This window comes from Pipistrellus hanaki, assembly GCF_964339955.1.
Source record: "Pipistrellus hanaki genome assembly, chromosome: 3".
NCBI lineage: Eukaryota > Metazoa > Chordata > Mammalia > Chiroptera > Vespertilionidae > Pipistrellus > Pipistrellus hanaki.
This window is the reverse complement of record NC_140505.1, coordinates 177,893,379-177,918,049: the sequence shown is the minus strand read 5'-3', so window position 1 is coordinate 177,918,049 and position 24,671 is coordinate 177,893,379. Positions and strand designations below refer to the sequence as shown.

At 42.4% G+C, this 24,671-nt stretch overlaps 2 protein-coding genes and 1 long non-coding RNA gene across 3 annotated transcripts in view; 2 read left to right on the top strand and 1 right to left on the bottom strand.

Moving 5' to 3' along the window:
* GLT8D2 (glycosyltransferase 8 domain containing 2) overlaps nt 1–3,169 on the top strand; it is a 28,635-nt gene extending 25,466 nt beyond the window's left edge. Inside the window, exon 10 of the mRNA XM_084880144.1 lies at nt 858–3,169. Within this exon, the coding sequence (XP_084736270.1) occupies nt 858–1,030 (173 nt within the window). The 3' untranslated portion in view covers nt 1,031–3,169. The remainder of the gene's footprint in view (nt 1–857) is intronic.
* TDG (thymine DNA glycosylase) lies at nt 1,574–23,647 on the bottom strand. Its single transcript, XM_084880139.1, has 10 exons — nt 23,399–23,647; nt 11,782–11,924; nt 8,694–9,007; nt 7,722–7,791; nt 5,817–5,952; nt 5,310–5,392; nt 5,132–5,226; nt 4,708–4,879; nt 4,153–4,278; nt 1,574–3,481 (listed from the first exon to the last, which is right to left on the bottom strand). Exons 1-10 carry the CDS (start codon nt 23,419–23,421, stop codon nt 3,348–3,350), a joined length of 1,296 nt encoding a protein of 431 aa, XP_084736265.1. The 5' UTR covers nt 23,422–23,647; the 3' UTR covers nt 1,574–3,347.
* LOC311620619 lies at nt 5,399–5,952 on the top strand. Its single transcript, XR_014794722.1, has 2 exons — nt 5,399–5,555; nt 5,783–5,952. It is a non-coding gene; the product is annotated as an uncharacterized lncRNA (long non-coding RNA).
* Nucleotides 23,648–24,671: the final 1,024 nt, after the last annotated feature.

Below are 24,671 nucleotides of genomic sequence, written 5' to 3'. Positions count from 1 at the left end.
GTGAAGGGACAGAAACAGCCTAAATGTCCTTAATAAGAAACTCACTAAATAAGTAATCATAGATCCATTCTATGTAGTCATTAAAAATAATTCAGCCCTGGCTGGTTTGGCTCAGTGGATAGAATATCGGCCTGCGGACTGAAGGGTCCCGGGTTCAATTCTGGTCAAGGGCACATGCCTGGGTTGCGGGCTTTTCCCCAGTGGGGGATGGGCAAGAGGCAGCCGATCAATGGTTCTCTTTCATCATTGTTGTTTCTCTCTCTCTCCCTTGTTTTCTGAAATCAATAAAAACATTTAAAAAGTAATAAAAATAATTCAGTAAATCAATGTGCATCTGTGGAGGTTTCCTAAGTAATTTTAAAAGGCAAATTACAAATGAATTTTTAAAAATACATATATAATAATGCAATGATATGTATATATACAAATACATACACATACACACATATTGGTGTACAGGTAGAATAGTTTTTCATGAGAACTTCAAACCATGGTCACTTTATTATTATATTTTAGATACATTTTTATTAATTTCAGAGAGGAAGGGAGAGGAAGAGAGATAGAAACGTCAATGATGAGAGAGAATCACTGATTGGCTGCCTCCTGTACCTTGACGCTGGGGATTGAGTCCGAAACCCAGGCATGTGCCCTGATGCGAACTCCTGGTTCATAGGTCGACGCTCAACCATTTTGCCACACCAGCCAGGCAAACCATGGTCATTTTAGAGATTTAGGGTGGGTAGTAAACTCTTCATTGTATACCCTTTAATTTTTTTTTAATAATGAACCTATATTCAACTTTTTATAAAATTTTATTTTCTAACAAGCCTATTCTTTTTCTCTAAAAAACAATGAAGGCTGGAGTCCAGATACCAGATATTCAGAGCATTTTCTGCAAGAAGCCAAACTACTCCACTGGAATGGAAGACATAAACCGTGGGACTATCCCAGCGTTCACAACGACTTATGGGACAGCTGGTTTGTTCCTGACCCTGCAGGGATATATAAACTCAGAAACCAAAACAGCTGACACTTTAAATATTTCCTGTATAGAAACGTGGAATTGTCCATTTGCAACCTACTAAAACATCATTCTTTATGAACAGTACCTTTGAAATATATGATCCACAATATGCAAAACAAAGACTGCTGTGTGCAAATAATACCTTGGATCACATAGGTATGACTTCCTTAAGTATGAGCGTTGAGGGTGGAAAATCAAGATTACATGAGTGAAATATATTGTTGGAAAGAAAAAAACCCCATGTAGGTTCTAGCAATCAATTTGCTTAACTCAGTGACAATTATATCGAAAACTTTTCAGAATTTCTACATGCATTTTTCACATGTAGGTATATATATTTTTTAACAGGTTGCCAGTCTTGTGTTTTGTATTACGCTTAAAACATGAATGTCTGAAAAATAAAACAGTCATAGATTTTTTAATGATTCTCATTGTATATATACTATATAGTATTCTACATGTTAAATATAACAGAAGGGAAACTGATCTCAGGTGTAAAGGGTGAAAGAATACCAGTAAGTCTCGCTACAGAAAAGCCTGCAACTTAAGGATAATCATTCTGACGTTTTTTATTGTAAAAATCATCGGACTTTCAAATGAATTTAAAAACTTTTTCAGCATTTTTTAATGAAAAAGTTGCATATTATCATGTATAGAATATATCAACATTTACTACCGGCCATATTTAATGAAACACACCATTGCTGCACGCTTGGAAAGTCCTTAAACCCATTCTCTAATAAGTGTCCATAATTTAAAAGGGTATTTTCTCCACTTAAATAAAAAAAAAAAAATCCATTGTAAGGCTACAAATTATTATATACCAAAGCAATACCTAGTTACATGCTTTACACAGTCCCATGAAAAAATAATTCAGTTGTTCCTAGTCCCTGATGCAAGGCACTTCAAAGCACCCGCACAAAACATCCATGTAAACAGCAGTACAGTACATGATTTAAATAACATGAGTGACTCTTACACAGCTTGATCCAGACCAAAGGAAAAATAAAATCTATCACAGCCAGCAGCTACACAGCATGTTAAGATTCACAACAAGGATTTGTTTCTCTTACTATAAAAAAAAAGAATAGGGCATATAACCTTTTAGAAAAACAACACCTGTTGACAAATATTTTCATATTGAAAAGCATGCTCCAAGGGTGTGAATGATCAAGGGGAGATGCAGATAGCATTTCCAAACACCCCGGTTTACACCTGCCAGGCCTAGAGTCCGGGCTGTTTGTAGCACCTTGGAAAATGCATTAGAAAACCACAAAGGTACATTACTTAAAAACTAACCTTGTGTAAGGTTAACTCAGTCCACAGTAACAAAGAACAACGATGCAGAGAAAGAAGCTTGTAAGTTACTGGCTTGCGAGATTTAACCAGCAAGAAAACTTGTCTTAATTATAGTAGTACATCTCATGTACGTAAAGCACCGGTTTAAAAAAGGTGACCAAACACCTCCAGCATCCTGCCACTCATCCTGAAAGTTCATTTCTCGTCACTTGCCACGTGACACCCCGAAAGCCGAGGAAGATAAAATTCGAATGGGGATAGGTCTTGAAAGGGAAATTCAGTTCCTTCCCCATCGAGGGTATGTCTCTCAAGTAAAACACAGGTGAAGTAACAACATTTAAAATGTCTACTGCATTCCCTGGAGCCCACCATCCCAGCAGAATAGCTTCTGCCTATGAGAGAATTAGCACACAGGGCGAGGCCAGAGCCAGGGTTGAATGCCCTGTCACCTAAGGCCAGGCTGGTCTTGTGGCTGCAAGGCCACACTCTGTTTGTATTAGAAAGCAACACTCACAAACGATCGCCGCTGGTAAAGAGGTCTGAGTGTGAACCCAACCCCAGAGGCGTAACTTCACGTGAAAATCAACACATCCACCTCTTTACCAGTGGCAATTCTTACTAACAGCATCGCATGCCCTTCTTAGGCATAAAAGGGATAATGGTGTTTCTAAGTTTATGCACAGCGAATAATCAAATATAAATATTCAGACTGTTGCATTTTTTTTTTTTAAATTACAGTTTAAAAGTGACTCCCAAAAGAAAATCTGTTTCTTCCTAAATGAAAAAGCCTTTATAAAATGCTGGAATGATGGGTCATTCAAATACAAAAACTCATGTACAGAAAAACCCTAAATGTTCCTTCCAAACTACCTAGGTTCATACAGTTGATTCTACCACACAACTGTACTATGGTTACATCACCAGAGGAGAGCACGAATAAAATACTTCGGTTAGCAGACGGAGGGCCACTCCTTGACCACTGCAACAGAACTGCAGCACCGGAGCAGGGCTGAGCAGCACCAGCCTACGCAAGGCTTCCTCCTTCCTGTGCTTGCATCCCACAGTGATTGCTGAAGGGAGGAATCTGGTCCGTAAACGGCTGGCTCATCCACTGCCCGTTGGGAACGTCACTGAATGGCAGTTCTCCACAGTCAGCCGCTGGCGGGGAGGAGGCGGAGAGGGAGAACGTTAGTTTCTTACATTTAAAAGCTCTAAATGATCAAATTAGGGGATTTTAACTGTCCAGTGAATGAGAACTGTTATTAAAATAGTTAAGCAAGCGTCTTCCTCTTCTTTTTAAAAAATATATATGTATACATATATCCATACATATATGTGTGTGTGTGTGTGTGTGTGTGTGTATATACACGTATTATTGATTTCAGAGAGGAAGAGAGAGGGAAAGAGAGAATCTTTGATGGCTGTTTCTTGCATGCCCCCTACTGGGGATTGAGCCCACAACCCAAGCACATGCCCTTGACTGGGATGGAACCCGGGACCCGTCAGTCCACAGACCGACACTCTATCCACTGAGCCAAACCAGCTAGGGCAAGCAAGCTTCTTGAATACAGTATATTTCTGTTCTATTTTCAGATACCAGACTAATAAATCCTCATTTGTTATTCAAGGAGGAAAATGCAACTATGATGACTTAACTGTAGTTAGTGAATTAAAGCAAAGGGGCCTGTATGTTTGCGTAAACATTAAAATAACCAGATTTAAAAAAAAATAATTCCCATTCAATAATTTGCTCTTTTTAAAAGAACTTCCCCTGCCCCCAATCCTGACAAAAGCAAGTCTGAGAGAACAAACATAGGGAGGGAACATACTCAGCCCATTTGAAGGGAAGCTGCAAGGTTCACCATTGCATGGATTTGCACCGTAAGCACCGCCATATGCTGCGTCATAACCCGGATCATATTTTTCTTCCTTAACAGCCATCTTCTTTGCATCCTCTGTGGGGAGAGTGGAGGAGATTTAAAGCTGATTTTGTACAACGCTCTTAAAAGATAGCTCTGTTCAGAAATCATGAGGAAGAAATCTTTCTTGAATGTTCATGTATACTGAGGTACATCTTTTGCTAAGTATAAGCTTTTGCATTCTTCATAACATATACTATATTAACTCATAAGAACTGTTACAGCCTAAATTTAATTTTGAGTGGGTTACAATGTTTTTCTATCCTCAACATCTGTAAAAGCCCCAGAGTATGTGGAAGACCTTAGTAAAATGAGATTCTAACAGTGACTAACAGCCATTATCAGAGCAGTCTGGCTGTAAATATAACTGCTTTCTCCTCCCTCTCCTGCTTTTAAATCCACAACATGCTTTCTGGAGTGTACGCAGACATGAAATGAAAACAAGGAGCAATAACGAGGACACACCTTGGGCAAGCTGCAGGTCAAATGTATACTGAACTTCCTGAACATCTGTGTTCCGTTCAATGCCTTTCAACTGATCTCGTAAGTCCTTCAGCTTAATGTAGTAATGAACTTTGTCCTGGGCTCGGGGAAACTGAGCACACCTCGCACTGGATGACGGCATCACATAGCAGAGCTAGAATCATAAAATGTGATAGTTATAGCAACCTGTTCAATCCACTCCTAGGGAGATAGAACACGTGTCTTTCTTTGGGTTCATGACTTGATACGTATTACTTCAGCAGTATATGCAAAATCAAACAAAGTGGTTGTGCATTTCTTTGCGTAGCATACATGGCAATGCGTAGAACAAATAAAAAAAGGTCAACTAGCTAGAAGAAAAAAATCCGCATTGAGCTGATCTGCAAATATAATTTTAAGGACTTACAGTTTCTGTGTCTGGGATCTTGTGGGGTTGAAGTCCAAATTCTAAGTTCTTAACCTTTACTCCAAAAACTTCTTTACTAAAAATTTCATAAATGCCTGAAATGAAATGCAAACATATTTACATTGTCCATGATGTTAGCAAAGAAAAAAAAAAGATAAAATTTAAAAGCAAACCTTACATTTCCCATTAAACACTGCTATTCGTGGCTGATATTTCTGTAATTTCTGCACTAGAATACGTCCTCCTTCACGAAATTCTTTACTAAAATTAAATTAAAAAGTCGTCAGAATATAAGTAGGGCAATATTTACACTAAATTCAGATAACTTTCAAAAAAAGATCAATTCACATACTGTGTGCCAAGCTCAGCCTGAACTAGACACACATGGTAATCCGAGAGTGTGTGAGGCACCGGCACGGCCATGGTTCAGCAGGGGTCCTCAAACTTTTTAAAGTGGGGGCCAGATCACGGTCCCTCAGAGAGCTGGAGGGCCGGACTATATGAACTACTAATTCCTACTGTAACACCTCGGCTGCGCTCACTGCCCAAAAAACCTGGCGGGCCGGATCAGACTCCTCTGCGGGCCGCATGTGGCCCGCGGGCAGTAGTTTGAAGACCCCTGTGAGTGTGTGAGGCACAGGCACAGCCAAGGTTCAGCCGATAAAAATGAATGTCATGTGATTACCTGGAAAGGTCCTTGCTGCCTGGGGTGGTCCTCTCCACCATATTGGTAAATCCAATACCATACTTTCCTGGTAAAGTGTGATCGTCCATATGGTTCAGTTGGACCTCGCTCAGTCCTGACATAAACAGACACTTCCCTGTGAGAGAGTTTAGTTTATTTCCATAGCAGGTCAAAGGTTTCTGCCCTATGGGCTGATGTAGTAGTCTATTTTTTTTAACTGTTCCGCTCTTTTATTTTTTTATAGTTGACAGTATTATAAATGTCCCCCCTTTGCCCCGCTCCACCCAGTCCCCACCCCACCCCAGGCTGTTACATATTACTGTTTGTCTCCTTGGGCTCTGCATACTTACATATGTATTCTTTGATTAACCCCTTCCAGTACCCTTCCACCTTCCTCCCCTCTGAGATCTGTCCGTTACTTTACATACTATTCTTGAAATTTAAAAAAGTATATATTATAACATATAAATGGATCAAGCAATTAATGTATGCTAGGTACTATGCTAAGCCTTTTGTATATATTATCTCATTTAATTATCTTATGAGATATTACTATTATCATTCCCTTTTCATAGGGGGCGTTAAGATAAATGCCTGTCAAGAATCGAGTCAGTACAGGAAACTTTGAAACAGCTCTCCTTTCTAACCATTGGTGATAGCGCCACCAGCCTGGGAACACCTCCAACAGGGAAACATACACTGCTGGGCTTGACAGTGGAGAAAAAGTTCAAAATTCCCTAGGAAAAAACTTTTTAAATAATGGAGACAATATGCTATTCATTCCAAAAACAAATTACTATCATTTGCCCTAAATATTTTTTAAAATATATTTTATTGGTTTTTTACAGAGAGGAAAGGAAAGGGAGAGAGAGCCAGAAACATTGATGAGAGAGAAACATTGATCAGCTGCCTCCTGCACACCCCCTACTGGGGATGTGCCTGCAACCAAGGTACATGCCCTTGATTGGAATCAAACCTGGGATCCTTCAGTCCACAGGCCGATGCTCTATCCACTGAGCCAAACCGGTCAGAGCTGCCCTAAATATTTTTAATGTTACTCTTAGATCATCAACTAGCATTTCCCGAAGGCCTACAGCATGCCTTGTTCCATTAGGCATGCTGGTAAGACAACTCATATACAGGACAATACAATAGTTATACGTGGTTTTAAAGCTCACTTGACAAGTATGAAGGTCTTTAATACTATTTTCTGCTAGATATGGAGTTTCTGTAGAGAATGTCTCCAATCACAGAACTTCTTAACTTGACTGCCAATGAGCAAGCATTTCATCTCTCCTGGAGATGTGATGGCGATCAGCAGAAATCTGCAGGGGTCAGTGTTGTCTGCACTGGCTCAGGAATGCACTATAGCTGCTATGTCAATAGGTGACATAAAAAAATCCCTTAAAAAGGTAGTAACACTCATTTGAAACAATCCAAACAAAGGAGGAAGTACCCCTTTTCATCCCCCTCCACTCATGAAAACCAAGAGACATGTCATTCAAAATCTTCTTTGTGTACACACACAGAAAACACACATGTATATTGACACATGTATACAATCTCTCTTATTAAAAACACAATTTGGTTTAAAAAATAGCCGAAACCAGTTTGGCTCAGTGGACAGAGCATCAGCCTGCGGACTGAAAGGTCCCACGTTTGATTCCGGTCAAGGGCTTGTACCTTGGTTGCAGGCACATCCCCAGTAGGGGGTGTGCAAGAGGCAGCTGATCGATGTTTCTCTCTCATCGATGTTTCTAACTCTCCCTCCCTCTCTCTTCCTCTCTGTAAAAACTCAATAAAATATATTTTAAAAAAAGAAAAGAAAAAAACAACAACCCAAACTATTAACACAGATATCTAGTTTAAAATTACAGTAATAATAAAAAGAAAGTGATTACTTACAAAAATGGTTTCCAGGTCCAGGGTAATGATGCCCTTTGTAAGCAGCCATCAGTCCCGGGTTTATACCAATCTAAAAAAAAATGTTCATCCATTTTAGAAGAGTGTGGGTGACATAGTGGTGGACAAAATTGAATTTGTTAAAATAGAAGTGTAATCTGACATCATAAGCAGTATCATTTATCAATGATCTCCTCTTGATCTGAACAAAGTACTCCAGTCTGAGGAAAGAAATTTTCCTTTATATTAAAAGTTTTGCTGTTGTTTTTAAAAACCAGTTTGATTCCCTCACAGCCCCAGGCCCCACCCCCACCCACTGGGCTGGAAAGAAAGAGGCGCTGGAGACATCGGTCAGTCTGAGCCCTGGTCCAGCCACAAGCCTCCTTCTCAGCTCCCAGCAAGCAGCTGACTCCACAGCATCTGTACAGCTGTGTGCGTGCTGTTTCTTAGTTGCAGACAAAAATCGAAGTTCAGAATCAGTGCTGCCATTCAGGGGGAACTCACAAATCCCATGCAGTCTGCGTTACATGGATTATTTAATTTAACTGAAACCTATGAGAGAGGCATTATTATCACCCGTTTCGCAAGGAGGAAACAGGGGTTCAGGAAAGCTAAGACTTGTCTAGGGTCATACACATGTGGCAGGACTGGGCTCCAGACAACCCCTCTCTGGAGCCCCCCCTCTCAGACACTCGCCAGTAACGCGACCTCATGAAGGTGGCATCATGTACTACCAAAGGATTCTTAGAAATGGCTCTTTTCAGCAAAATTACTTGCAAGGATAAAGGTTAAGTTAATCAACCAATCTTGAATATTATAAAAGGCCAGTGACTGTAAAGCTGCAATGACCAAACGACCAATTACCAGGAGGTACATTGATGGGTCTCGCAGCACAGTGGGACTGAGTCTCGTGCGATTTCGAGTGCTGGGCCTCTAGTGCCATTTATAAAACCAAATGGGGACGGAAATCCTTACAATCACAATATCCAGATTGAAGGTCAAAATGTCCGGGAGCGTCTTGGTCAAAAGCTCAGCTTCTGAAACACCATTAAAACGGTCAACTTTTCTTTTCACTTTAAACGTGTCTGTAATCTTTTCTTGCTTTTCTTTTGATTTTGTGGACTTGGCAGACTTTTTGGTCTTGGCAGGTTTCTCGGCGTCGGCAGGTTTCTTGGCCTCGGCAGCCTTTTTGGCCTCGGCAGCCTTTTTGGCCTTGGCCGGTTTCTTGGGTTCCGCTGGTGTTTTTGGTTGTCTTGTTCTGGGTTTCCTTTTCCTTCCTTTGGGAGCCTCTGAAACACAATGATTTCCAGGATGTGATGCAGAAACCACAACTGCAAAGTCTAGGCAGTTTTCTCAGAAAAGCCACCCTATGCACATCCTTTTCCCCTTGCTCCCCAATCTCCCAGCCCCAGTCTCCCCTACAAGGTCTCCCCTTGCTTCACCCTAGAACTGGGTTCATGTGGCCCCAGCCATGACCCTCCCTCCTCTGCTAGCTGTTCTTGGGATGAAACCTCCGTCATAATCATCGGCTGATTTTTTTACACAATCTTACCTGGCACCTTGGCCTCCCCTTGGACACAAAGCATCTATATTCTATTTTATAGGAATTCTACATGTAAATACACAAATAGTTAAGTAGACAAATGACAGAAAAAGTACATAGCGAAACAGAGAGGAAGGGAAACAGTTTATCTCAATTTCCCCAGAATTCCAGCAGCAGAAAGCCTCAAAAGCAAGGCCTGCGGGCGTGTTTTAGGGATTCTGAGTGTCTGTTCCACACACCCGCCAAGAGGGGAACTCAGAGGTGCTGAGGATGAAACCTCTGGTTGGCAGTAGGAATCTGATCTCAGGATCTAATGCAGAGTTTCTCAGTCTTGGCACCACTGACATTTTAAGCTGAATAATTTTTGGTTGTGGGAGACTGTTCTGTACATTATAAAATGCTTAACTTTCTATATATTAAAAAAAAACAACATATATTTTTATTGATTTCAGAGAGGAAAGAAGAGGGAGAGAGAGAGAAAGAGAGAGAGAAACATCAATGATGAGAGAGAATCATTGATTGACTGCCTCCAACTCCCCACTGGGGATCAAGACTGCAATCCAGGCATGTGCTCTGATCAGGAATCAAACAGTGACCTCCTAGGTTCATAGGTCACTGCTCAACCTCTGAGTCACACAGGCTGGGCAACATTCTCTATTTAATAGCAGCCGTGGCTTCTGCCCACTAGATGCCAGTAGCATGCAGCCAGTCATGACAATCAAAGGTGTCTCCAGACAATACCAAATGCCCCTAGAGATCACAAAGCACTGTCCAAAAATATCCATCAAGAAGCCTTGGTTTTCTAACCTTAGTTCTTTCACATCTCTCTTATAACTTCTCAGGCTCCTCCCCCATTCTACTACCATTTGGCATTTCTCCACCCTAGGCTCCCATCCTCCCTTTTTTCTATCTCACACTGCGTTAGCCACTCTTATGCCAAGCGATCCACCTCCACGGGCTTGTCGCTGGGGAAGTCCCGGTGCTGCCTGCCCAGAAAAGCAGCAGTCAAGGGCAGGGGTACCCCCAACGCAGTGAAGGGAGACGTGTTCCTGGGATCATAACCTGTATCTCTGAGCACACTTCTCATATAATACAGCTTCCCTGGAGCTGTACTCATTACCTTCTCTCCATCTCCCCACTCCCAAATCGGTTCTCCTTTATTCCAATTCTCTATCTTGGTGAATGGTACCTCCTTCATCCAACTGCCTAAGAATTATTTCCAGATTCCTCTCCCTCCCTGTCTCCCCATGAAACCCATCTACCATGGCCAGGTAATTCCACCTCCGGAGTAGTTCTCAATTCTGTCCTTCTCCACCCCTTTACTTCCTCCTCATTTTGGCCCCAGATTATTCAAAGGATCTCTAATTCACTCCTTGCCTCAAGTTCTGCTTGTTTTCTACCACCCAGTCTATCCTCTAGAATACTTCCAGGCTGATATACACAACTACCTGCCTACATTCTCTCAACTGCCTCCTGCTACTTTCAGGAATAGGATACATATCTTTTAGTTAAATAAGCCTCAATGCCCCCTATCCAGCCTCGTCTCTCACCATTTCTTTGCTATACCCCAGACTCCAATGTCAGAACCACTGTGTTTTAACTATCGTGCTTCTTCTTGCCTGTGCTTTGTGCATGCTCCCCCACCTGAAACTCTCCCAGTCCTTCCTTCCTGGGGACAGTCTCCTCACCTTGGAGTTCTGAGCCCTGGGAAGCTGCCTCTGAGCCTCAGTCTGATTAGGTGTCAATGCCATGAGCTCTCACAGCTTCCCACGCCGCTCTTCACTGCTCTGTGTGCTGACCATGACGGGTGTTTACTTATTATTTTCCCCTACTACATTATGAGATATTCCAGAGCAGGATCCATGTTCTTTTTAAAAAATATGTTTTATTGACTTCAGAGAGAGGAAGGGGGAGGAAAGAGAGAGAGAGAGAGAGAGAGAGACAGAGAGAGAGAGAGAGAGAGAGAGAAAGAGAAATATACATTGGCTGCTTCTCGCACACCCTCCCTGGGGACAGAGACTGCAACCCAGTATGTGCCCCAACCGGGTATTGAACTAGTAGAAGCATTTTGGTGCAAGGGACCACGCCCAATCGATAAAGCCGTATCAGCCAGGCCAGGATCCATGTCCCCCCCTTCTCCCCCACAAACCTACAGTGCCTGGCAGATACTAAGTACCTAAAAAGTGGGTTAAATTTTTTCACACGAGCCTGGCTGGCACGGCTCAGTGGTTGAGTGCTGACCAATGAACCAGGAGGCCGCGGTCTGATTCGGGGTGAGGGCACATTCTCGGGTTGCGGGCTCGATCCCCAGTGAGAAGGGTGAAGGAGGCAGCCGATCAATGATTCTCTCTCATCATTGATGTTTCTATCTCTCACTCTCCCTTCCTCTCTGAAATCAATAAAAAAAATTTTTTTTTAAATTTTAACACTAAAATAGAACTAAAGCTCATTATTAAACCCTTTCTTAAATAAGTTGGCTAATCCAATAGCTACTTTTCTATACTCTCCCGGGGCAACTACCTTGTTCAGGTTCCTGAGCAGGCGCTGGCTCTGGAACTTCCGCTGGCATCTGCGGTGTGTCCATAGCTTCCATGGCGGGAGCCTCGGCCATCATTTGTTGAAATGGAAACGTGTAAAAAGCTTGAGCTTGCTGAAGAGAATAACTGAAAGAACAATTAAATTGAGATGAGAGGGTGAAATTACCCAAATGTAAATTTAAATGATGAGCTGTAAATAACTTTTCAGGACCCAAATATTTTGAAACCAGAATGTGGTATTTTTTTGGAGTTGACAGCAAAGTGAGGACGAAGATCTAGTCTTGTATTACATACTCACCCAACCTTTACTAACCAACACTAATTCATCCTCACACTGTTTAATGGCAAGATGTGTCCTCAATACAACTTACCAGTCTATCCAGTCAGCCTGCACTTTCCCTTAAATGACATCATGGGAATTGCTAGCAGGGAGACACAAAAGGCTCACAAGCCCACACAGGAACACAAAAACCATTTGTGTTACTACCATCGGAAAGTATTGAATCATCTAACTTACCCTGTAATCCAACCCTCGCCCGGCCTAACTTTCCTCCCAATTTTGAGATAAAATTGACATATAACATTGTGTAAGTTACATGTTGATTTGATACACTTACAGGGTGAGGGAAAAGTAGGTTTGCCATTTGAGTACACAAAACAGTTTATTCTTGTATTATTATTTATTAACTAGAGGAGCCTCGGCCATCTACGAAATTCGTCGACAGGTAGGGGCCCTACACTTGGCCAGCAATCAGGGCCAATGGGGCCTTCCAGCTGCTGACCAGGGCCTTCCTTTGTTCCACGCTGCCCCCTGGTGGTCAGTGTATGTCACAGCGAGCGAGCGAACTCCAGAGGGAATGCTTTGTATATTAGCCTTATATATATATATAGATTATTGTCTCACTTTATATATGAACAACTATAAACCTACTTTTGCTCCACCCTGCATTATACAGTGCTGACCACCATGGGACAGCCTTAGCTAACACCTCCATCATGTCACATAATTACCATATTTCTTTTTTGTTGCGAGAACATTTAAGATCTATTCTCTTAGGAACCTTCAAGTAAATAATAGCATGGTGATGCCGTCCATCAGTCCCCAGAACTTGTTCATGTTTTCTTAAATTTACTGAATTTACACAATTCTATAAGACAACATCTGAATGTTGTGTGTTCACCGCCCTAAGTCAAGTCTCCTCCGATTTATCCCTCTTTATCCTCTTCTACCTGGAAGCTTGTGCCCTTTGACCAGTATCTCCCCATTCCCACTTCTCTTCCAATCTAAAGTTCTCCTGGGTCCTTTGCCTGTTTACGTATTCATCACTGGATCTGTTTTTTAATTGTTGCTGGGTTTTTGCTTTTCTGTCACTAAATGAGGATTAGAAATCAATATTTTTGTCTATGAATTTATGGGGGGAAAACCACTTTAGACCTGCCTTCTGAACATGATTTAAGCTTTGTTCAAAGTATTGTGTTCAATGTCAGGGACAGAGGCCTTCACAGAAAACAATTTCCCAAAAATGTTCCTGATGGCCATAAGCCACTATCTAAGTGCTGCATCAGCACAAAGCTAGGGAAGTAAACACAATTTATGAAACCCAAGTTACACTACTGCCAAATAATGCCACAGGATATGCAGCAGGGGGAAAAACACTAGGAAATAAAGGGAATGAGTACTGTTTACTATGTTCTGGGGCAAGATACTCCTCTTACTAGATTTCTTTCTCTTTGCATGTGGAGAAAGAAGACAGGGAGCTCAGACAGCAGGAATTAAAAAGGCAAATTAGTACACTTTAAGCATGTCAACTTTATAGTGCCTAAATCATCTTACCTTATAGACAAACATGTAAATTGACCATACCTCCGCGACACCCACAGTCAATCAGAGTGAGTATGCAAATTAGAAGGCCAATGATGGTGGCTGCCTGCTATGAGAGGGGGGCGGGGGCGAAGGGATGTACAGGAGCAGAATGCCGCAGTGAATACTCTGGAGTCTGCAGCAAAGACGAAGAAGGCAGACTCTGGCCAGAATGAAGGCCTGGGTCCCAGGTGCCAGAGGAAAACTGGTGCTGGAAGCCGGGGGAAGGAAGGTGCCTCTAGTATCTCAATAAAATGGTTGTAAAAGAAGGCCAACTAAAGTATCCCCCTGAAAAAGTGCAAAGGCTGAGACAGACACAAGATAAGAGTCTACCCAGGGGTGGCCGGGCTAGAATGTTAGATTTGCAAAGAAAACAGGGGTTCAAACCACTGGACAGGCATTTTAACATCAAGCTATTGTTCAGGGTAAGTTGATTTTAAAAGATTAAGAATCAGTGCCCTGGCCTGTGTGGCTCAGTTGGTTGAGATCATCCCCTGCACCAAGAGGTTGCAGGTTTAATTGCTGGTTCAGTTCCTGGTCAGGACACATGCCAGGGATTGCAGGATCAATCCCCAGTAAGGGGCATGCAGGAGGCAGCCGGTCAATGTTTTTCTCTCTCTCAAGGAAAAAAAAAAAAATCAGTAAAAAATTTAAAAAAATAAATTAAAAGGTTAAGAATAAGAAAGATATAAACTACACCTTGAGAGTTTTATTTCTTTAAATATATTGTTCTCAAATTATGTAAAATAAATAAATGTGATACAATGACTTAGGAAACATTAACATGAGACAATACCATGCAGCTCCTAGAAAGTGTACTGATATTCTGTAAAAGACAGAAAACCTTGGATATATTTTAAAGTGGAAACGAATACACAACAGCATTGTAAACCAAGGCTGCACACAGGGAAACCGTGAGGCCAAGGACTAGAAATTAAAATGTAAAAACGAAGAGAAGTGAAGTGTACCCAGCACGAAGTGACATGTCCTCTCTTTTCACACTGTTAATGCTATTTGTAGCTCTTTTCTTCACTTGTCCAAACATTGGTTGTTCAATGTTTATAATTTAACTATTCTGATCAGGAGTAGGATAAGGCTGTTAACATTGCAAGATCCTGTGCAGTTTGCCCTCTGGAAATTCTAGTAAAAAGAACTGTAACTTTTGGCTGGGGCTAATGCAGTTTCCGAGAGTCTAACAGCCGCTTTCGGTTAGAATCTATAAAAGTAGAAACATGTGGTCACAATAAGTGAGTGGCCAAAGAACGCACGAGGCCTGCTCTTCGTCATATTGTCAGGAAGGCTCCCTCCCCCATGTTTCTTGTTAGCACTCTCAGAGTTCAACAGATGCTGAGGACTTCACAAAAAGCCAAACCTAAGCCCTAGCTGGGTAGCTCAGTTGGTTCGAGTGTCGTCCCAATACGCCAACGTTGCAAGTTCGATCCCCAGTCAGGGCACACACAAGAGCCATCTAATGAATGAATAAATAAGAAGTGGAACAGCAAAACTGACCTCTCTCTCTCTCTCCCCCTCCCTCCCTCCCTCTCTAAAGTAAATACATAAACATTTTTAAAAATAAAGAAAAACCAAACTTAAAGCATATAAAAATTAGAGACACACCATTCACATTACAAAAGGGGTTTGAACTTTTAAAAAAAAATGTTTTCGTTGATTTTAGAGAGAGAAACATCAATCAGCTGACTCTTGTACCAGGAATCAAACCCACAACCTGGGCATGTGCCTGATGAGAAATTGAACCTTTTGGTACACAGGACAATGCTCACTGGCCAGCGCAAGGATCCAAACTTTAAAAAATGATTTCTGAAATGTGGCTCCCTTAGCATACTTAAGGGGTCATTAAGGATCTTCAAAAATTCTGGGGCTCAGAAATGGAAAATGAATCATTTCAAAACCAGTTGGTTGAAGTAAAAAAAAAAAAAAAAAAAAAAAATGAAGAAAAATATCTGGAGTTTTATTTTAAATATCAATTTTGAAAGAAATCTAGAAGTTTACCTAGAATACTGATGTGTCCCGGAATCTTTTAAAAACTATCTCTGGCACTTTACAGTAAATTAAATTAGAACAGGAACAAACAAAACAAAAAGCTACGGAAAATAGAATGTGGAAGTCCTGAGGTAACACTATCGTTGAGTGTTAAATTTAGCCTGATCAACTTACGGCAGAACAAAAAGAAACAGGGTGGGTTACAACATTCTTACTAGTTGGCAGAAGAAAGCATGACATCTGTACAGAAACCTTCATGAACTTGAATGCTAGGCAACTGAAGAGTTCTGGGTAATCTCATTTTCTTTTATGTAATAATATAAATTTATTTATTACAAATAAATTTGTAAGCAGCGTTTCTTTTCTTTCTTTTTTTTTAAATATATTTTATTGATGTTTTTTTACAGAGAAGAAGGGAGAGAGTTAGAAACATCGATGAGAGAGAAACATTGATCAGCTGCCTCCTGCAAACCTCCTATTGGGGATGTGCCCGCAACCAAGGTACATGCCCCTGACCGGAATTGAACCCGGGACCCCTCAGTCTGCAGGCCGACACTATCCACTGAGCCAAACCGGTTTTGGCAGCATAAGTTTCTTTCATCCTTAATGTAAAAGAACCTCTTAAATACATTTGCTCTATTTGTATATGGTAAGTGCATAACTCGGAATTCTGCAATGTTTCTGAACAATAATTATTTCTGTACAAGGGGAAGAGCTACAGAAGAGCAGCTAGTCGAGTCATTCATCCGTGAGAGAGCTCCGCTGCCTCACCATGAAAATGAGGAGAGATTTGGTGACTCCTCCACACAGGGAGAATGCACAGAAAATGGGACCTAATCTGTCCAGATTCCAGACACACCCCAAAGAGCTTTTATTTTCTGTAATTCCCTGACATCAAGCTTATAAGTATGAATGACTTTATTTCCCCTTCTTCACTTGTCCCTTCCGTTTATGTCTGCCCCCTCTCCCCTGCCCCCCAGTATACCCCCTTTCTCTGGAACAGCAGTGCTCAAAGGGCTGCTTTTCACAGTTGTTTGAAATTAACAAACTGAGTTTTTCCTGATGAACTGTTCATTCTCCGACAGTCTTTCTCAAAACACACACACACACACACACGTGTACACATACACACATGTGTACACGTACACACAGCTGATTGAGCGTTCAGTTCAGATTTTCCTGTCGTTAAACTAACTCTTTAAGGTTGTCCCTAAAAGGAACAGCTTCAGCCTCTTCAATCTGCAGTTATTTCCCACTATCTTAAAGTTTTAGGTCGCTCTCTCCAAATACACTTGTTTTAGTCCATTTGGGCCGATACAACAAAATACCTCAGGCTGGATGGACAGTGAACAGCACATATTTATTTCTCAGTGTTGGAGGTTGGAAAACCCCCTTTCCGGGCACCAGGCGATCCAGTGTCTGGCCAGGGCCCCGATTCTGGGTTCACACGCCAGAAGGGGTGACACGTCTCTCTTGGGAACCTCTTTTTGTTGTTGTCGTTAAACCTCACCCAAAGGTATTTTTTGCAGAGAAGGGGAAGGGGGGCAGAGAGAGGGAAAGAGAAACATCGATGGTTGTTTCTCCCACGTGCCCCGACCACGGATAGGAATCGAACCTGTAACCCCCCATGCTCTAACCACTGAACCAAACTGGCCAGGGCTTGGGACCTGCTTTACTATTAAGGGCATTAATCTCATTTAGGAGGTCTCTGAACTCATGACCCAATCACCTCCCAAAGGCCACTCCACCTACAAATACCATCACATTGAAGGTTAGGTTTCAACATATGAATTTTGGAAGGACACAAATATTCAGTCTAGAGCAACATTTTATTATCTTCATTTAAACAAGCATATACAGCCGAAACCGGTTTGGCTCAGTGGATAGAGCGTCGGCTTGGGGACTGAAAGGTCCCGGGTTTGATTCCGGTCAAGGGCATGTACCTTGGTTGTGGGCACATCCCCAGTAGGGGGTGTGCAAAAGGCAGATTATCGATGATTCTCTCTCATCGATGTTTCTAACTCTCTGTCCCTCTCTCTGTAAAAAAATCAATAAAAAATAAAAATATATTTAAACAAGCATATACAACACTGAATACTTACAAAAGTAACAATCAAACTCAAATACAAAGGACTAGTTACGTAACTATGATGGAGAACCATTCATAACTGTTTACTTTTGTTTATTTACTAGAGGCCTGGTGCATGAATGTGTGCACAGGCGGGGTCCGGCTGGTCCACCCCCAATCAGGCTGGTCAGGAGGAGGGGCTGTGGGTGGTTGGCGGCCTGGGGAGAGGGGCCGAGGGCAGTTGGCAGGCTGATCCTGCCCCATTGGTCGAACTCCCAGTTGAACTCCTGGTTGAGGGGACAATTTGCAAATTAGGTTTTTATTACATAGGATCTTTATTGTTGAAAGTATTACAAATGTCCACTTTGTGAGTTGTTTTTTTCCACTGACCCCTTCCCAGTCCCTCCCAGGCCTTCACCAGACTATTGTCTGTGTCCATGGGCTACGTAAATATGCACACAAGTTCCCCAGTTAATCTTCCTGTCCACCTCCACCCCTATTTTACCTCTGAAAGTCGTCTGCCTGTTCCCTGCTTCTATGTCTCTGCATCTATTTTGTTCAGTTTATTTTGTTCATTAGATTCCACACATGAGTGAGATAATGTGATACTTATCTTTCCCTGGCTTATTTCATTTAGCTTAATACTCTTCGGTTTCATTCATCCTGTTGCAAAGTTGGTTTGCATAGTATTACGTTGTGTAAATGTACCACGGCATTTTTATTCACTCATCTACTGGTGGGCACTTAGGCTGTTTCCAAATCTTAGCTGTTGTAAATTGCACTGCTATGAACACAGGGATGCATACATTTAATTGGTGTTTTGGGTTTGTTGGGATATATTCCTAGAAGTGGGATTGCTGGTTCAAATGGAAGTTCCATTTTTAATTTTTTTGAGGAAACTCTGTACTGTTTTCCAGTCTGCATTCTCACCAGCAGTGCACTAGGGTTCCTTTTTCTTCACATCCTCGCCAGCACTGGTTGTTTGTTGATGATGGACATTCTGACAGATGTGAGGTGGTATCTCATTGTTTTAACCTGCCTTTCTCTGATGATCAGTGATGTGGAGCATTTTTTCATATGTATCTGGGCCAATTGTATGCCCTCTTTGGAAAAGTATCTATATAGGTCGTCTGCCCATTTTTTGGTCGGACTGTTTGTCTTCCTTTGGTTGAGTAGTATGAGCACTTTATCTATTTTGGAAATTAACCCCTTATCCGATGTATCATTGGCAAATATGTTCTCTCATGCGGTGGGCTCTTTTTTCAGTTTGTTGTTGGTTTCTTTTGTTGATGGTTTCTTTTGCTGTGCAGAAGCTTTTTATTTTGATGCAGCCCCATTCGTTTATTTCCTCCTTAGTTTTCTTTGCCCTAGGACAGTGGTTGGCAAACTCAGTAAACAGAGCCAAATATCAACAGTACAATTGAAATTTCTTTTGAGAGCCAAATTTTTTAAACTTAAACTTCTTCTAACGCCACTTCTTCAAAATAGGCTTGCCTAGGCCGTGGTATTTTGTGGAAGAGCCGCACTCAAAAGGCCAAAGAGCCACATGTGTCTCGCGAGCCGCAGTTTGCCGACCATGGCCCTAGGAGCTATATAACAAATTGCTATAAGAAATGTCTGAGATTTTGCTGCCTATGATTTCTTCTAAGATTTTTATGGTTTCACGACTTACATCTAAGTTGTTTATTTTTTATCTACTTGAGTTTAATCTTGTGTATGGTGTAAGTTGGTGACCTAGTTTCTTTTTAAAAAAAATATATTTTTATTGATATTTTACAGAGAGGAAGGGAGAGGGATAGAGAGTGAGAAACATCGATGAGAGAGAAACATCGATCAGCTGCCTCCTGCACACCTCCTTACTGGAGATGTGCCTGCAACCAAGGTACTTGCCCTTGACTGGAATCAAAACTGGGACCTTTCAGTCCACAGGCCAACGCTCTATCCACTGAGCCAAACCAGTTAGGGCCTAGTTTCATTTTTTTAAAAATGTGCCTGTTCAATTTTCCCAACACCATTTATTGAAGAGGCTGTCTGTATTCCATTGTATATCCTTGTCTCCTCTGTCAAATATTAATTGAGTGTAATGGCTTGGGTTGATTTCTGGGGTATCTGTTCTATTCTACCAGTATGTGCCTGTTCTTATGCCAGTACCAGACTGAGTGCAATGGCTTTGTAATATAACTTGGTATCTGGTGTTGGGATTCCTCTAACTTTATTCTTCTTTCTCAAGATTGCTGCAGTTATTTGGAATCTTTTTGGTTCCATATAAATTTATAGAGTGTTTGTTCGAGATCTGTGAAATATGCCACTGGTATTTTAATATGGACTGCACTGAATGTACAGATTGTTTCGGGTAATACGGACATTTTAATGATGTTGATTCCATCATAACCATTTAAAAGCTGCATTCAATAATGCTTAAGTGAAGTGTGTGTATTCACCATGTATTACTGGGTACTCGTTGTGCACAATCACTAGACACTGTAAACAAAAAGATACAGAATAAGCCAGAGTCCACAGCTCATATAGTATGAATTCCCATTTCCTCACTATTTGGTCACTTTTGGTGCTCAGAAGCAAACACACACACACAAATACTTCAGATATAGCCTCATCCTCCTGAAACCTGGCAGGAATATCTACTTCCTCATTCTGCAGACAGAGTACAGAGCCCAATACATTGGCTGTATTGGCACCCACAGTATCCAATCCATTCATACTGAGTTCACCATCAGTGAACACTGCCCTTTTATCCTCTCCCCCTCATCTCACATTTCTATCACTGATTTTTCCACACCTAAGCAAAACACTGTGTCTCTTTTTAAAAAAAAATATATTTTATTGATTTTTTTCAGAGAGGAGGAGAGAGGGATAGAGAGCTAGAAACATCGATGAGAGAGAAACATCGACCAGCTGCCTCCTGCATACCCCCTACCGGGGATGTGCCCGCAACCAATGTACCGGAATCGAACCCGGGACCTTTCAGTCTGCAGGCCGACGCTCTACCACTGAGCCAAACCGGTTTCAGCTGTGTCTCTTTTTGTAAAAGCTGATTCACTGTTCCAGCCAGTTGGGCTTGATCAGGATTCCGATTCAACCCGTCCATTCCACAAAGCGGGACACATTTTATTGTTTCATCAACACCTTGAGGTTATTAAACTTGTGAAAAGTACAAAGCTGGGGGAGAACAAAATGGCACATCGGTACCGACCTCCCTTCAGCCTGTATTTGACTCTTTCAGTAGCAAACCAGCTTTGATTTCACCTAGTCAGACTGCTATCAGTCCATCTTCACACACACACACACACACACACACACACACACACACACACACACAGTGGTATGGCACAATTGTTAGGGAGGCAGGCTTTGAAGCCACACTGCCTGGGTTCAAATCTCAGCACTGCCACTTACTAGCTCTGGAGGCAAGTTTCTTAATCTCTTTATGTCCCAGATTCCACATCTGTAAAATGGGAATAGTTGCACCCAATTTACTGGCTATGAGGATTAAAGTAGGTAACCTGTGCAAAACACTTAAAACAGTGCCGGGTATGTAATAAATTTGCCGTAACAATAACAAAAACAGGAGATGCTTAAATATTTTAGGTACCTCCTGTCATCCCTCCTGATGTTGTCTACTCTAGTATGATTCGCTAAAAGGGAATGACCTGGCTTGGTGGCTCTTACTTTTTTCCTGAATTTATACCATAGCCTAGTGGTCACTAGTTCCTTGCAAATGTGCTCAATTACTACTGAGAAGCAAACATTTTGTTTAGGATCAAAGTCCACACGTTAAGAAGACAGATTCCAGCTCTGGAAGAAACAGGGACCCATGTTTGTATTTTCAGTATTCAGGCCTCTCTCCTGTGAGAGAGAAACACCCACCCACTGCCTCCTGCCAGTGCCAGGGGGATGGGACCCACAACCTAGCCATGTGCCTTGACCAGGAATCGAACCCGTAACCCTCCACTTTACAGGATGATGCTCCAACCAAATGAATCACCCAGCCAGGGCTCTTTGAATGTTTTGAAGTTAATCGTCCAAAGTAAAAAGCAAACTCATTATTACCCAGCATCCCATTCCACTCCTTGATTAGCAGAAAGTAAGGGTGACAGAGAACCACTTTCTTTGGATTATGGGAGCCTGTCATTTCAGAATTCCCAAGGATAAACTCCTTTCGGGATTAAGGCAGAATTCTTCATATTTCCTGAAGTTGAAGTTTTTCATATCAAAATTTAAAAGTGGTCTATAACTCTATGGCTTATGTGAAGACAGCATATAGGTCAGTTTTGAGCTAAATACTTTATCAGCCTGTTACTTTGCTTTATAAGACACTACATAAGGTCTTATAACACAGAATTCATTTGATGGTAGGGGTTACCCAAGTTTCCATCATGATCTGAAGTAAGATCGCAAAGGTCAGAGTGATTTCCACAAGTTCTTTGTAAAGTTCTTCTGCGAAAGAAGTGGAGTACTTTAACTTCAGGATTCAATCCACAAAATTAGGATAAAGTTCCCACTTTATCTACATGTCATCTCCTTCCCTAAACTCTCAGACGATTTTGGTTACTTAGCCCTTTCCACATAACACGGACCCACAGCATGTCAGAACTGGATTCCAGCGAGGCCCTATTGTACAGCCATGAACAGGCCCAGAGGAGTCAGTGTCCAGCCTTAAGCTCAGGGCCCATTAGCCACCGCAAGCCAGGATAAGTCTTCACAGGCCTAACAGTATTTTATCCCAATACACAGCATCACTTTATAAAAAAAGACCGTTACTTACCATTATCTATTTAAAAAATTTTTTTTTGGTTTTCTGCCCGTTCAAATCTCAAAATCTCTGGTTTTGTAATGATTTTCCAACACGACTAACACTCCCCAAAGGACGTATTAAAAATGGACTCTGAAGCTCGTCCTCAAGACCATGGGAAGACATTTCGATGACTTCTTGGGAGGGGTGGTCAAGGTCTCAGAACACAAGAGCTCCAGGATGGCAACGCTAGCTATCCTGTAGCCCCTGATGTTGAGTTTTAGTAAATCTTGGGGTGGGGAGCCATATAAATTAAACTACAAAATGAAACCTTTGCCCTAACCGGTTTGGCTGCAGACTCAAGGGTCCCAGGTTCAATTCCGGTCACTGGCACATCCCCAGTAGGGGGCGTGCAGGAGGCAGCTGATTGATGTTCCTGTCTCATCGATGTTTCTAACTCTCTTCTTCTCTGTAAAAAAACAAAAATACATACATACATACATATATATATATACACATACATATATATATTTATATATATATATTTATATATATGTACATATTTCTTTAAAAAACGAAACCTTTGAAGGGATATGGTGATACTCCACGTTTACAGCTCCTTGCAGGATAACGTAGCCAAGAAGGGCAACCAGACATACAACTGGAGGCTGCTAACACTGAAAAGCCAGCTAGGTGCCGGCAAAGGCTGGGGAGGGGCTCAGGTGCCGCAGACCCCCGCGCGGGGGCGGCCCGGGCGTGGAGCGGCTGGCGGCCGGCGGCCGGCGGGCAGTGCGCACGCGCGGCCCCGGCCTTTGTACCCGCGGCGGCGGCACCTGAAGCCCCCCAGCGAGCATGCGCGCCCGCGGCCGCCCCGCCGCGAGGGGCGCGGGGGGAGGGGCGGCGCTCCGCCCCGGCCTTACCTGCCCGCGTTCTCCGCGTCCATTCCCGGCGGCCGCTCCTGCGGACGGCTGCTCCGGTCACGTCCTGGTTGCTACGGTATGGCGGCGTAGGGGCAACGGTACAGGGACCGGAGACTTGGACCCGATGGCCGGCAGAGTGGGGACCGCGGCTAACGCTCAAGCCCCGCCCCCTCCCCCTTGGTCCCCCTCCCCCCGCGCAAACCCCTCTTTGGCGGGGCGCTTCCGCCTGCGCCTCGCCAAATCCCAGGACGTGTGAGGGTCACGTGTCGCGGGACAGTCCAATCAGGTGTGTCCTCTGCTGGCCGCTTGGCCTTTCGGGAAGGGTGGAGAACAGAAATGGAGGCGGGGGAGCGCTCTGCTGACGTGCGCTCCTTCCCCCCCCTCCATCCCTACTTTTCCGTGGTGGGCGGTGATGGGGGGGAATGGGTGAGGGTGCCTTCTGGGGGCGCTGGGTAGGTAGGTGGGGCTGTTTTGCTTATCAATCAGGATTATCCAGGCCTTTCCACCCAAATTTTTATGCTGATTAAAAGCTGTTTTTACATTCATTATCAAGCGTGATGTGGGAGAAGAGTCTATGGAATCAGAGAACCTGGGAGTCCAGGCCACTGTACTATCTTGGCCCCCAGGTTCCTAATCTGTACATTGAGGTGATTGTAAAACTGCTTTGTAAAATATAGAACTTGACATATCAATAAATCGTTGTCTGGCTTAGTTGGATATATAAAAATATGAATCTCTGAAGTCTATGGTAGTAGATGCCATTCAGGCATCACGTTTTCTTTATAACCTTCCAGACTATCCCGGTGTTGTAGTTTTTTGTTTTCTCAATGGCTCTTAAAGCTAGTTTTTGTCTCGTTATTTCTCAAGTTGTCACTACTGTTCGTACAAGGACTTCATTATATAATCTTTAACGGAGATCGCTTTTTATCTTTCTCTAGTTTGCATAATGAAAAATATGGTTGCTGAATTAGCTTCCCCTAGTTAAGCTGGGGTAAACAGATGACTCCAAAATCTCAGTGGTTTGCAGAAACAAAGGTTTGTTTCTCACTAATGTAACACTTGAGCTGGGAGATGGATGTGGCCCTGTGAGTCATGTGGCTTCTTCATTCTGGGATCCAAGAAAAGAGCTTTCATGGTAAATAAATACACATTAATGTGTATTATATAAATTGTTTAAAACTTTTAATATTTTAAAACTTTTCAGAACTTTTACCAGTACTGTGTCTCTTAATAGGTCTACTCAGAACCTGATGCATACTTAAATCCTGACAAT